The sequence below is a fragment of the Coregonus clupeaformis genome, unplaced genomic scaffold (assembly GCF_020615455.1).
Source record: "Coregonus clupeaformis isolate EN_2021a unplaced genomic scaffold, ASM2061545v1 scaf0984, whole genome shotgun sequence".
Classification (NCBI taxonomy): Eukaryota; Metazoa; Chordata; class Actinopteri; order Salmoniformes; family Salmonidae; genus Coregonus; species Coregonus clupeaformis.
Window position 1 is genome coordinate 66,005 of NW_025534438.1, and position 14,636 is coordinate 80,640.

Here is a 14,636-nt window from a genome sequence, read left to right on the forward strand (position 1 = left end):
CACCAACCAACGGACTCTTACCCTGCCCCCACCACCCAACAGACTCTTACCCTGCCCCCACCACCCAACGGCCTCAACGGTCTCATTCACTTCTCTTGATTTGATTTGATTTATTTTGACCTGCACTGTTGGAGCATAAGATTTTGCGTCCCTCTCCATGTGACTAATAAACTCATCTAATCTAATTAACAATGGGATTTTAGAGTGTTTTCTAAAATTGATTATTATAATAATTGTATTATTATTAATAGTGTTATTGCTATTATTATTAATAGTAGCATCATAAATGTTATTTGTATTACTGCTGTTACCATGACAACTGTCTAGTAATCATTACTTCAATGCTGTTAACAAATGTCAATGCTATAGTATTATTTGTGCTATTAAGGCGATTGACTTTATTGCTTTTTTCATATTGTTAAACAACATTCTAAGTCTGCTAACATTTCCTCATAAAATGTAACGAATTTCAGTATAGAAAAAATCACAATCATCATTGCGGGACTTTTATTTTGAAGGAAAATCGCCGAGGTCACGACCTTATCCTTTCTAGGTCTTGTTTATTCATACTGGCGGAACGGAGGTGAAGCGAAGTAGCGGCACCATTGATCTACAATAAGAGGTGGACCCGTTCCTCTACTTCATTATAAATGGACTTCCTGTTTCAACACAGTGGGCGGATTCAACACCCATAGGTTCATCTAAAGTCTTCATACACTTAATACAAGTATTCAGCCTATAAGTTAAGATTCTATCTAGTAAAACTGCAATTACATTTTTGTATTTAATGAGGTGATGTTTTGCAGTGCTACCAGGAGAGGGCAGTGTGACACAACAACCAGGTTTGGCAGAAGGACTCCAGACCAGTGGTTCCCAACCTGTGGTCCTTGGGGGGTGGTGCAGGTGGTCCTCAATTACTTTTTAGATTGTAGTATTTTATTATTCAAAAATAATAACAGTTGGGAGTATTAATGGTATTATAAGCAATTTTACATTCCTTTTCACAATGCAACTAGTTTATAATAATAATAATAATAATAATAGACCTTTACAGGCTTTGTTACATTCACATCTATTAATATAATTTGACCGGCAATATATTTGATGTGAAAAAAATCAGCGACTCCGTGAATGGTGGTCCTCAAGAGCTTTGGACGGTGATTTGATGGTCTCCAGAATGGGAAAGTTTGGGAACCGCTGAGCTAGACAGTCACATCTGTGTGGTAACATGATAGGATGGAAAACCTATGATATACAATGATTCTGCAAACCCAAAACAGACTGATTATAATGTATAGTATATGACGTTACATTGAACTAATCACAGTAATCAGAGATCAACTCACACACAGTATATACAAAGACACACACACACAAAATACATTCCTAGGTGAAGAAGTGTCTTAGTCCACAGACTAGGAGACAGGCCTCAGCGTCTTCAGATTAGGTGAAGAAGTGTCTTAGTCCACAGACTAGGAGACAGGCCTCAGCGTCTTCAGATTAGGTGAAGAAGTGTCTTAGTCCACAGACTAGGAGACAGGCCTCAGCGTCTTCAGATTAGGTGAAGAAGTGTCTTAGTCCACAGACTAGGAGACAGGCCTCAGCGTCTTCAGATTAGGTGAAGAAGTGTCTTAGTCCACAGACTAGGAGACAGGCCTCAGCGTCTTCAGATTAGGTGAAGAAGTGTCTTAGTCCACAGACAGGCCTCAGCGTCTTCAGATTAGGTTCTACAAGAAAGAGGATGGAGGAGAAGGGAAGAGAGAGATCAGAAAGTATGGAGGAGAAGGGAAGAGAGAGATCAGAAAGTATGGAGGAGAAGGGAAGAGAGAGATCAGAAAGTATGGAGGAGAAGGGGAGAGAGAGAGATCAGAAAGTATGGAGGAGAAGGGAAGAGAGAGATCAGAAAGTATGAAGGAGAAGGGAAGAGAGAGATCAGAAAGTATGGAGGAGAAGGGAAGAGAGAGATCAGAAAGTATGGAGGAGAAGGGAAGAGAGAGATCAGAAAGTATGGAGGAGAAGGGAAGAGAGAGATCAGAAAGTATGGAGGAGAAGGGGGAGTTCCACCTGAGATAATGATGTGATGATGGTCCTATGATGTAACTACAATAAGATAACAGTAATTTATTACAGACAGAAACACAAAAACATGCTTCCATTCTGGAAAAACAGTTCCTCTGATCTGGGCAGCTGTGTTTTTATTTGACCTATATTTAATCATTACACATATTCAAGGGAGGGAGCAATGAAAACTGTCTTACCTAGATTCACTCAAGTCCTTAACAAGATGGTTTTCATGTTCAACGAGAGCTTTGAGACAAGCTCCCGTCACTTCTGGTCCTTTGGGGATGACTGCTTTCAGTAGTTTTCTCATTCGGTCCTGTTCAGTTGTTTCAGCTGTTATTCTGGAGTGCTCTTCTTCACCAATCATGTTCTTTGACCACAGATCATCTGCTATTGGCATTGAGTTTTTGGTTCGCTGAATTAGTTTAGCCCAGTGTTTCTTCAGAAACTCCTCAGCAGGAATGTCAGGTACTGTTAATGCTGAAGGGGGGGTCAATAAAATTAATATGGCTTTAGGGTTAACAGCAGCTGTTTTTACATCTTCCAGTCTCTCCAGTTATCATTCCTCTGATAGTCATTTATTGTATAGAGCCGACTCCAGGGTTGTGGTCAATTCCAATTAAAGTCAGTCAATTTCAAATAAAAAATTGAAATAACACATTTTCGTATTAGGTTTATTGAGAAGTCATTGAAAAAAGATGATTAATGTTTTATCAACAATCTACTCAGAATCCTCTAATGTCAAAGTGGGCCTGTCCCCCATACATTCAACATCTGGAAGGTCCCTCAGTCAAGTATCGCATTTCAAGCACAGATTCAAGTATATATTTTTTGAAAGCCTCATAAAGAAGGGCAGTGATTGGTAGATGGGTAACAATAACAAATCAGACATTGAATCTCTCTTTAAGAATGGTCAAGTTAATAATTATCCTGTGGGTGATGTATTAAACCACCCAGACACATCAAAGATGCAGTCGTCCTTCTGAACTGAGCTGCAGGACAGGAAGGAAACTGCTTAGTGATGTCACCATGAGTTCATTGGTGATTTTAAAACAGCTACAGAGTTCAATGGCTGTGATGGGAGAAAACTAAGGATGGATCAACAACATTGTAGTGACTCCACAATAATGACCTAAAATAACACAAATATACAGAATAAAAATATTCCAAAACATGCATCTTATATGCAACAAGGTACTAAAGTAATACTGCAAAAGGAAACGGCAAAGGAATACACTTTTTGGCCTAAATGCAAAGCCTCATGTTTGGGGCAAATCCAACACAACACATCACTGAGTAACTGCCTCCTTATTTTCAAGCACGGTGGTGGCTGCATCATGTTATGGGTATGGTTGACATCGGCAAATACTGAGGAGTTTTTCAGGATAAAAATAAATGGGATGGAGCTAAGAACAGACTAAATTCAAGAGGAAAACTTGCTTCAATCTACTTTTCACCAGACACTGGGAGAGGAATTCACCTTTCAGCAGGACAATAACCTACAACACAAGGCCACATCTACAATGGAGTTGCTTACCAAGAAGACAGTGAATGTTCCTGAGTGGCCAAGTTACAGTTTTGACTTGAATCTGCTTGAAAATCTATGGCAAGACTTGAAAACTGCAGTCTAGCCACGATCCCCAACAGCTTGACAGAGCTTGAAGAATTATGAAAAGAATAATGGGCTAATATTGTACAATCCAGGTGTGTAAAGCTCTTAGAGACTTAGACAAGAAGACTCCCAGCTGTAATGGCTGCCAAGGTGTTTCTAACATGTATTGACTCAGGGAGCTATTTCATTTCTATCAATCTAAATATATATATATAAATATTCTTCCACTTTGACATTTGAGTATTTTGTGTAGATTGTTGACAAAAAATTACAATTAAATCCCCTTTAATCCCGCTTTGTAACACAATAAAATGTGATGCAGATACTTTTGCAAGGCACTGGGTTTCTGTCTGAATGTTCTGTAGCAATACACACCACTGAACATGACTCATGAAGACCTTCATCACCCCACTGAACATGACTCATGAAGACCTTCATCACCCCACTGAACATGACTCATGAAGACCTTCATCACCCCACTGAACATGACTCATGAAGACCTTCATCACCCCACTGAACATGACTCATGAAGACCTTCATCACCCCACTGAACATGACTCATGAAGACCTTCATCACCCCACTGAACATGACTCATGAAGGTCTTCATCACCCCACTGAACATGACTCATGAAGACCTTCATCACCCCACTGAACATGACTCATGAAGGTCTTCATCAGTGTCCTTCATCACAACTTGAAGAGACGTTCGCTCTATAACCCGTTTTATAAACCTTGTCCACAAAAACAAACGTACCTATTGGATGAGAGTCTTTGCTGTATTCATCTAAAAGACAAACAAGAGAAAACATCATAAAAACATTTTAATAGCATCTGGAAGAAAATGACATTTAGTCTCCTGAGTGGCGCAGTGGTCTAAGGCTCTGCATCGCAGTGCTAGCTGTGCCACTAGAGATCCTGGTTCGAATCCAGGCTCTGTTGCAGCCGGCCGCGACCGGGAGACTCATGGGTGGCGCACAATTGGCCCAGCGTTGTCCAGGGTAGGGGAGGGAATGGCCGGCAGGGATGTAGCTCAGTTGATAGAGCATGGCGTTTGCAACGCCAGGGTTGTGGGTTCAATTCCCCCCCGGGACCAGTATGAAAAAAAAAATATATGTATTCACTAACTGTAAGTCGCTCTGGATAAGAGCGTCTGCTAAATGACTAAAAATGTAAAAATGTAAAAATTGACATAGTGTTCACGTATAGTATTTCTTACCTTTTGATACCACTGATTTCCATACTGTCCTCTCATCATCCCCGATTAACTCCATCTCAATGTCAACCCCTGTGTTTCTCATAACCATCTTACAACAGCTTGGTGTGGTGTCTGCAGGTAATAGCTGAATCTTCTGTAGAAGGTCATATGGTGCAACGATTGAGACAACAGACAGAGAGAGAGAGAAAGAAATAGAATGATATTCCAGTTATTCATATATAATATGACAGATTCATGTCCTCAGCTTGCTAAAACTGCACCTCTGGATTGATGGAGGAGGAATGGGGATTCTTGACTGCAAACCAACTGTTCAGCTTTAAGGACCCGTTTGGACTTGACAGGACCAATTCTGAATATCCTTGGGACACCTGATGTTTCTCCCGGTCCCGAACAGCCTACAAAATGAGCAGTGTAGTAGTCAGTCTGAACAATGTAGTCTAATAATTCACACAACATGCAGCTCACTGAGCAATCCTTTTTTGTCAACATCAAAAAAATGGGTACACTATTTTACCCTTATTTTACCCTTATTTTACCAGGTAATTGATTGAGAAGAGAGTCTCTTTTACAGCAATGACCTCGGGAAGTGTTACAGGGGAAAGGGGATGATTGAGCCAATTGGAAGCTGGGGATGATTAGGTGGCCATGATGGTATGAGGGCCAGATAGTGAATTTAGCCAGGACACCGGGGTTAACACCCCTACTCTTACGATAAGTGCCATGGGATCTTTAGTGTTCACAGAGAGTCAGGAAACATGTTTAACGTCCCATGCGAAAGACAGCACCTTACACGGGGCAATGTCCCCTTCACTGCCCCGGGGCATTGGGTTCTCCTTCGAACAGAGAGAAGAGTGCCGTCTACTGGCTCTTCAAATGAATGAGACAGAAATAGATTTTGTAACTTTGTAATCTATAGATTTTCAACAACCTATCAGCTTTCCTTTAGTAAGTTTCAATATACTGTTGTCACTTCAATGATGGTGCCTCACCTCTTTCTGACTGGAGTTTCTGAGGAGCATGTACAGCCGTGAAATTACTGTTGCCTTTTTTACTGCCATATAGAGGACCACGTCACAGTGGACATCTACGTTCCAAAAAAAGATATAGCTCAGTATAACAGCGATAGCTGAGAACTTGGGATGGAGAATCTTAGCATGGAATCTGGTGACCTCATGCACTTCCTCAACAGACACTCCATGTTCCTCTACATGAAGAATCTTCATCTCATTCCTCAGGGAAGGGTTGGTCCCTGAACAACACAATAAAAAGGAGACAGAAAGACAAATATTGTATTATTCATCCAACTAAAACACAAAGAATATGCAGTATCAGATCACAGTAAACTCAAACTCACAGAATATTCATTTATTCATTCAGGAAGTGAAACTCAGTTACATGTAAATGTATTTCTGAATACTATTTCTTTATGGTTTTACCTAAACAGACAAAGTGTGGCAGATGAACTTCCTCCAGTTCACCTAACTCCATAGTGATGTCCAGCAATGGACCACCTTGTCCGTACTGCATGTCTTTCAGAAGTTGACTGTAGGGTTCCCAGTTCCTGAAGTGATACTTCAGAATGACATCTCTGTCACACACCCAGCGGAGCCCAGACACTGTGCACTCATAACGCCCTTTGGGTGTCCTGTGCCTGAGGGCAACAACAAGATATGGTAGAGAGGGTCAATCGTCAAATGGAGAGGTTGGATTAGAAGCCTATTCCCAAAGGTAATGGGGAAATACACTAGCAAGTGGAATGAAATGTTAAAAGTAGTTATTTTACCTGAACATTGTCACTTCCTGGACAGTGGATGTCAAGGGTTCAATCTGAAGCCAGTGTGTGGAGTCCTGAACAAGGACAAGCATGTCAGTTATACATATGGGGCCAGTTTCCTGGACACAGATTGAGTCTAGTGCTGGAATTAAAGCATGATCAATGGAAGTTTCAATAGAAAGTTATTTAAGGGCCAGGACTAGGCTTAATCTGTGTCCGGGAAACTGGCCCATTAACCAAAGTAACTAATCTAATGTACAGTGGGGGAAAAAAGTATTTAGTCAGCCACCAATTGTGCAAGTTCTCCCACTTAAAAAGATGAGAGAGGCCTGTAATTTTCATCATAGCTACACGTCAACTATGACAGACAAAATGAGGGGAAAAAATCCAGAAAATCACATTGTAGGATTTTTTATGAATTTATTTGCAAATTATGGTGGAAAATAAGTATTTGGTCAATAACAAAAGTTTCTCAATACTTTGTTATATACCCTTTGTTGGCAATGACACAGGTCAAACGTTTTCTGTAAGTCTTCACAAGGTTTTCACACACTGTTGCTGGTATTTTAACCTGGGGGGGGCAGGTAGCTTAGTGGTTAAGAGCGTTGTGCCAGTAACCGAAAGGTCGCTGGTTCTAATCCCCGAGCCGACTAGGTGAAAAATCTGTCGATGTGCCCTTGAGCAAGGCACTTAACCCTAATTGCTCCTGTAAGTCGCTCTGGATAAATGACCAATTATAATTATATTATAATTATTATTATAATTATAAATTATTATTTTGGCCCATTCCTCCATGCAGATCTCCTCTAGAGCAGTGGTGTTTTGGGGCTGTCGCTGGGCAACACGGACTTTCAACTCCCTCCAAAGATTTTCTATGGGGTTGAGATCTGGAGACTGGCTAGGCCACTCCAGGACCTTGAAATGCTTCTTACGAAGCCACTCCTTCGTTGCCCGGGCGGTGTGTTTGGGATCATTGTCATGCTGAAAGACCCAGCCACGTTTCATCTTCAATGCCCTTGCTGATGGAAGGAGGTTTTCACTCAAAATCACATGATACATGGCCCCATTCTTTCCTTTACACGGATCAGTCGTCCTGGTCCCTTTGCAGAAAAACAGCCCCAAAGCATGATGTTTCCACCCCCATGCTTCACAGTACGTATGGTGTTCTTTGGATGCAACTCAGCATTCTTTGTCCTCCAAACACGACAAGTTCTATTTTGGTTTCATCTGACCATATGACATATGACATTCTCCCAATCCTCTTCTGGATCATCCAAATGCACTCTAGCAAACTTCAGACGGGCCTGGACATGTACTGGCTTAAGCAGGGGGACACGTCTGCACTGCAGGATTTGAGTCCCTGGCGGCGTAGTGTGTTACTGATGGTAGGCTTTGTTACTTTGGTCCCAGCTCTCTGCAGGTCATTCACTAGGTCCCCCATGTGGTTCTGGGATTTTTGCTCACCGTTCTTGTGATCATTTTGACCCCACGGGGTGAGATCTTGCGTGGAGCCCCAGATCGAGGGAGATTATCAGTGGTCTTGTATGTCTTCCATTTCCTAATAATTGCTCCCACAGTTGATTTCTTCAAACCAAGCTGCTTACCTATTGTAGATTCAGTCTTCCCAGCCTGGTGCAGGTCTACAATTTTGTTTCTGGTGTCCTTTGACAGCTCTTTGGTCTTGGCCATAGTGGAGTTTGGAGTGTGACTGTTTGAGGTTGTGGACAGGTGTCTTTTATACTGATAACAAGTTCAAACAGGTGCCATTAATACAGGTAACGAGTGGAGGACAGAGGAGCCTCTTGAAGAAGAAGTTACAGGTCTGTGAGAGCCAGAAATCTTGCTTGTTTGTAGGTGACCAAATACTTATTTTCCACCATAATTTGCAAATAAATTCATAAAAAATCCTACAATGTGATTTTCTGGATTTTTGTTTCTCAATTTGTCTGTCATAGTTGACGTGTACCTATGATGAAAATTACAGGCCTCTCTCATCTTTTTAAGTGGGAGAACTTGCACAATTGGTGGCTGACTAAATACTTTTTTTCCCCCACTGTATTTATTCAATGTTACATGGAATAATTAAACTGTCTAACATGGAATGCTGGTATGACAACAGCTAAAATCCTGCATTCCTACAAGCAGAACACAGGACTGTCTATATCCCAGTATGAATGGTTGGTCAGTACACACCTGGCTTTCAGACTGTGTTTATATTACTAAAGCAGAACACAGGACTGTCTATATCCCAGTATGAATGGTTGGTCAGTACACACCTGGCTTTCAGACTGTGTTTATATTACTAAAGCAGAACACAGGACTGTCTATATCCCAGTATGAATGGTTGGTCAGTACACACCTGGCTTTCAGACTGTGTTTATATTACTAAAGCAGAACACAGGACTGTCTATATCCCAGTATGAATGGTTGGTCAGTACACACCTGGCTTTCAGACTGTGTTTATATTACTAAAGCAGAACACAGGACTGTCTATATCCCAGTATGAATGGTTGGTCAGTACACACCTGGCTTTCAGACTGTGTTTATATTACTAAAGCAGAACACAGGACTGTCTATATCCCAGTATGAATGGTTGGTCAGTACACACCTGGCTTTGAGACTGTGTTTATATTACTAAAGCAGAACACAGGACTGTCTATATCCCAGTATGAATGGTTGGTCAGTACACACCTGGCTTTCAGACTGTGTTTATATTACTAAAGCAGAACACAGGACTGTCTATATCCCAGTATGAATGGTTGGTCAGTACACACCTGGCTTTCAGACTGTGTTTATATTACTAAAGCAGAACACAGGACTGTCTATATCCCAGTATGAATGGTTGGTCAGTACACACCTGGCTTTCAGACTGTGATTATATTACTAAAGCAGAACACAGGACTGTCTATATCCCAGTATGAATGGTTGGTCAGTACACACCTGGCTTTCAGACTGTGATTATATTACTAAAGCAGAACACAGGACTGTCTATATCCCAGTATGAATGGTTGGTCAGTACACACCTGGCTTTCAGACTGTGTTTATATTACTAAAGCAGAACACAGGACTGTCTATATCCCAGTATGAATGGTTGGTCAGTACACACCTGGCTTTCAGACTGTGTTTATATTACTAAAGCAGAACACAGGACTGTCTATATCCCAGTATGAATGGTTGGTCAGTACACACCTGGCTTTGAGACTGTGTTTATATTACTAAAGCAGAACACAGGACAGTCTATATCCCAGTATGAATGGTTGGTCAGTACACACCTGGCTTTCAGACTGTGTTTATATTACTAAAGCAGAACACAGGACTGTCTATATCCCAGTATGAATGGTTGGTCAGTACACACCTGGCTTTCAGACTGTGTTTATATTACTAAAGCAGAACACAGGACTGTCTATATCCCAGTATGAATGGTTGGTCAGTACACACCTGGCTTTCAGACTGTGTATATATTACTAAAGCAGAACACAGGACTGTCTATATCCCAGTATGAATGGTTGGTCAGTACACACCTGGCTTTCAGACTGTGTTTATATTACTAAAGCAGAACACAGGACTGTCTATATCCCAGTATGAATGGTTGGTCAGTACACACCTGGCTTTCAGACTGTGTTTATATTACTAAAGCAGAACACAGGACTGTCTATATCCCAGTATGAATGGTTGGTCAGTACACACCTGGCTTTCAGACTGTGATTATATTACTAAAGCAGAACACAGGACTGTCTATATCCCAGTATGAATGGTTGGTCAGTACACACCTGGCTTTCAGACTGTCCCTGACTCCTGAAGGTATGTAAAAGTGAGAATTGACATTATGACTTACCTCAACATGTTCACAAGTCTTACAGCTCTGAGGAATCCCTGAAGTCAAAAGTAGTTGTTATTTAAAACGGATAATCTCATGTAATAATGAATTAATAAATATTAAACAGACTTGTAATAAAAATGAATGTAAGTGAGCAACAGTCTCAGAATGTACACTCATTATCATACCATAATCTGACATTAGTGTTATATTAATGAATGTTTGTGGAAGCAGGAAACAACATTGTTCTGGTCCATGTTTTGGAGATGTTGGGGGCCTGATTTAGAGTTAGATCATGATTGTGTTCCTTGCCTGGGATTCAAGAACGCTTTAATCGTATTTTGATTTTAAAACTATCAGTTAACACTCACTGTAGCTCCTCCAGTGACAGGCATGAGGCAAGAGGTCTTGATTTGAATACAGGGCTTTAATGCTGGTCAACCCGTGAGAACTGGTTTAAAGAAAGAAAAATACATTAACAAAATAATGCCATATGCATGTCTCACACATCTGGCGTTATAATCAAGCACATACAGCTAGACACTTTATGTATATTTTACACCAAAAAATGACGCACGTAAACACAAACACCCTCATAGCAAAATAAATAGTCAACAAACCTCATTGCTGCTTATCACACAGAGGTGCTAAACATCCTTTTAAATGTCCTTTATCTTCTTCTGTATACTTTCTTTGTAAGTATGCACTTAAACACGATAACAATGGAAAAATAATTCGCTTTTTGCAGTAAAGTTTCCTCGGTGCGTCGCTAAAGGCGCTCGGGTGACAACACTCGGGCGGAACCAATAATTAGTTCCGTCTTGCTGTAAACGTACAATTCAGAAGAAATTAAATAATAAAAAGTGCAAATACATGAAATAAACTAAAGTGCTAATACATGAAATAAACTGGCGACAGAGGCAGTTACAGAGGGATTTGTGTTGCATATAGAATATTGTAATGACCCAGCTGGGTCATAAAGTAAAAGAGAGACGGGCACCAGGTGTACAGGCAGAACACAGGTTTATTCCTAAATGGGCTATTGTTCAGGCCACAACCCACGCCGCTAAACCTCGAACATACACAAATAGAACATGTCAAAATCAAGGGTCCCGAACCGAAGAGAAGAGATATGAGACCGTAACCCCTATTTAATCATTCCCAAAATCCCGCGGGATTACCCATCATACCCCCCAACCTTTCCATCTGTCCTGGCATATTTAACCCCTGCTAGTACCCATGAGAACGATAACACATCCATGAACACAGAACACAATACAGGGTCGTTACAATATCATTGGTTTGTCTCTATGACATTCAGAGGCTGTGCTACAACTTTCTATAGCCGAGGAGACTACAGGCTGGCAGGAGCGCATTTCAACAACAACACTTCAACATCATGCCTATACAGTTAGCATTTATGCTATATAAAATTAAATCAAACAAATATCACTTAAAAAATGCCTTATTAGGCTATACAGTCATTCTACACAGCCTTTGAATTCACTTTTAGAAACATGAGTTTGGCCAGTGTTTGGTTTGAGAATCATGTGGTTAGCTAGGTATGCCTAATTTGTTAATTTAGCCTAGCAGATGCTTTATTGTTCCCATGCGCTAATCACAGTCAACACAAATCTATTTCGTAACAACAATATCATGGAATAAATTAGAAAATGATAGTTTCCCAAATGAAATAAAGTTACAAGTGCATAAAGGCCTACCTCATGATACGCGGCTGCTGTGTTAAACAACAACATTTATTTTTTTTGCAAATTCATTGATGATCAAATACTTCAGTTGTAACTGGTTCTGTTGCACTTATTTTTTTTACAGTTTAAATACAACTTTAGCACTGTTCCAAAACTTAGACTATCCTCTTTCTTAACAACAGCCTGAATAGAAATCAAAACGTCTCCGGTGAACAGCCTGTATAGAAATCAAAACGTCTCCGGTGAACAGCCTGTATAGAAATCAAAACGTCTCCGGTGAACAGCCTGTATAGAAATCAAAACGTCTCCGGTGAACAGCCTGAATAGAAATCAAAACGTCTCCGGTGAACAGCCTGAATAGAAATCAAAACGTCTCCGGTGAACAGCCTGTATAGAAATCAAAACGTCTCCGGTGAACAGCCTGTATAGAAATCAAAACGTCTCCGGTGAACAGCCTGTATAGAAATCAAAACGTCTCCGGTGAACAGCGTGTATAGAAATCAAAACGTCTCCGGTGAACAGCCTGTATAGAAATCAAAACGTCTCCGGTGCTGCAGCGTGCGCTCATTCGTTGTCATGCTCTGTTGTGGTATTAAAATAGATTCTGCTTGTCTCCAGTCATGTAAAATGACAAAGAATTGCATGAAATGCCTTTTATAAAAGCTATCTTTTCTTCACCCCTACCATTGTCCGTGGTGGTCTGCGAATCCACAACCTTCTGGCTACTTTGCCATGTAATGTTTACAAAACAACGAACAGTTTCTAAAACTCCATATCTAAAGGCTGTGGTCTGTCCTAGGAGTGAGGGTAATTTGGGGTATAGGGGAGGGTCACCTTTTTTTTTTTCCCTCATGTTTTACAAATTCACATACACAGATAGACAGACACATAGAAACATTCCATTCCTTTTAATTTGATCTATGAAATGAATTTGACAGGGATACTGCACATCAATCAACATTTCAGTAAAGGTGTCAGATTTAGCCAGCTAGCTAGTTTTCAACTGTAGTCCCTGGGCAGGTAGATACAAAATAAAATGGCCCTAGCACTAACACACCCGATACAAAAAACCAAGGGCTTGATGATAAAGTTAATTAGTTGAATCTAAGGTGTTAGTTCTAGGACCAAAAACTAAAACATGCACCTCCTGGGGGCCCTGGAGGAGAGCTTTGAAAAAGGCTGAGCCAGAATAACGTCATTCAAATGAAGTCATTATTTGTTAATGAACTAACTGACACGTTGTAGTCCTACATCAGTTGTACAACTTCAGTGTGGACTTTACAGGTCCCTATGGCTGTGTTTACACAGGCTGCCCAATTCTGGGTTCTTTTCTTTCACTCATTGGCTTTTGACCAATCAGATCAGCTTATTTTGCCAATTAACAGGAAAAATATCAGAATTGGGCTGCTTGTGTAAAACGCAGGTGATCTGCCTTCTCAATGAGACAGTCTGTTATCCTCATCACATGACCATGCTAATTAAAAGGCGCAATATGTAGCTTTGTGGGCGACCAGATCAAATTCACGTCAGTTATAGATCTGTCTTCTGGTTGAAAGCAGGTCTGATAAACGGTAGATCTGTTCTATGTGTGCTACTTCTATGCTTCCCATCCTTAAAGTGCCAATCAGCAGTTGAAACAATAAGAACACGTTATATCCGCCACTGTTTCTGTTAAAATCTGAGGGATGGGGGCTGGAGAAATGGAACCACTCTTAAATTCATAGACAGAGCTACGGATGCATGGACTGACCATCCATGATATCAACATTATAGTTTTAACCATGTTGAGGCTATACAGTGTTTGTTTACATGTACTTTGTTTACAAACAAAGTAAAACAAGCTTAGATTCTGGGTTCTGATGGGGTATGACAGTTGAACTGAGCTCATGAGGCATTTCTAAGTTAGATTCTGGGTTCTGATGGGGTATGACAGTTGAACTGAGCTCATGAGGCATTTCTAAGTTAGATTCTGGGTTCTGATGGGGTATGACAGTTGAACTGAGCTCATGAGGCATTTATAAGTTAGATTCTGGGTTCTGATGGGGTATGACAGTTGAACTGAGCTCACGAGGCATTTATAAGTTAGATTCTGGGTTCTGATGGGGTATGACAGTTGAACTGAGCTCATGAGGCATTTATAAGTTAGATTCTGGGTTCTGATGGGGTATGACAGTTGAACTGAGCTCATGAGGCATTTATAAGTTAGATTCTGGGTTCTGATGGGGTATGACAGTTGAACTGAGCTCATGAGGCATTTATAAGTTAGATTCTGGGTTCTGATGGGGTATGACAGTTGAACTGAGCTCATGAGGCATTTATAAGTTAGATTCTGGGTTCTGATGGGGTATGACAGTTGAACTGAGCTCATGAGGCATTTACAAGTTAGATTCTGGGTTCTGATGGGGTATGACAGTTGAACTGAGCTCATGAGGCATTTATAAGATAG

General features: G+C 40.7%; 1 protein-coding gene across 2 annotated transcripts in view; it reads right to left on the minus strand.

Annotated features, from left to right (window-relative positions):
• Nucleotides 1–1,687: 1,687 nt before the first annotated feature.
• LOC121566427 (NACHT, LRR and PYD domains-containing protein 1 homolog) overlaps nucleotides 1,688–14,636 on the minus strand; it is a 40,360-nt gene continuing 27,411 nt past the window's right edge. For both annotated transcript variants that reach the window (XM_045217258.1, XM_045217257.1), the window contains exons 5-11: nucleotides 6,327–6,541; nucleotides 5,880–6,139; nucleotides 5,151–5,285; nucleotides 4,891–5,023; nucleotides 4,429–4,458; nucleotides 2,259–2,541; nucleotides 1,688–1,727 (exon numbers count right to left, since the gene is read on the minus strand). In XM_045217258.1, the coding sequence (XP_045073193.1) occupies nucleotides 1,721–1,727; nucleotides 2,259–2,541; nucleotides 4,429–4,458; nucleotides 4,891–5,023; nucleotides 5,151–5,285; nucleotides 5,880–6,139; nucleotides 6,327–6,541 (1,063 nt within the window). In that variant the 3' untranslated portion in view covers nucleotides 1,688–1,720. The remainder of the gene's footprint in view (nucleotides 1,728–2,258; nucleotides 2,542–4,428; nucleotides 4,459–4,890; nucleotides 5,024–5,150; nucleotides 5,286–5,879; nucleotides 6,140–6,326; nucleotides 6,542–14,636) is intronic.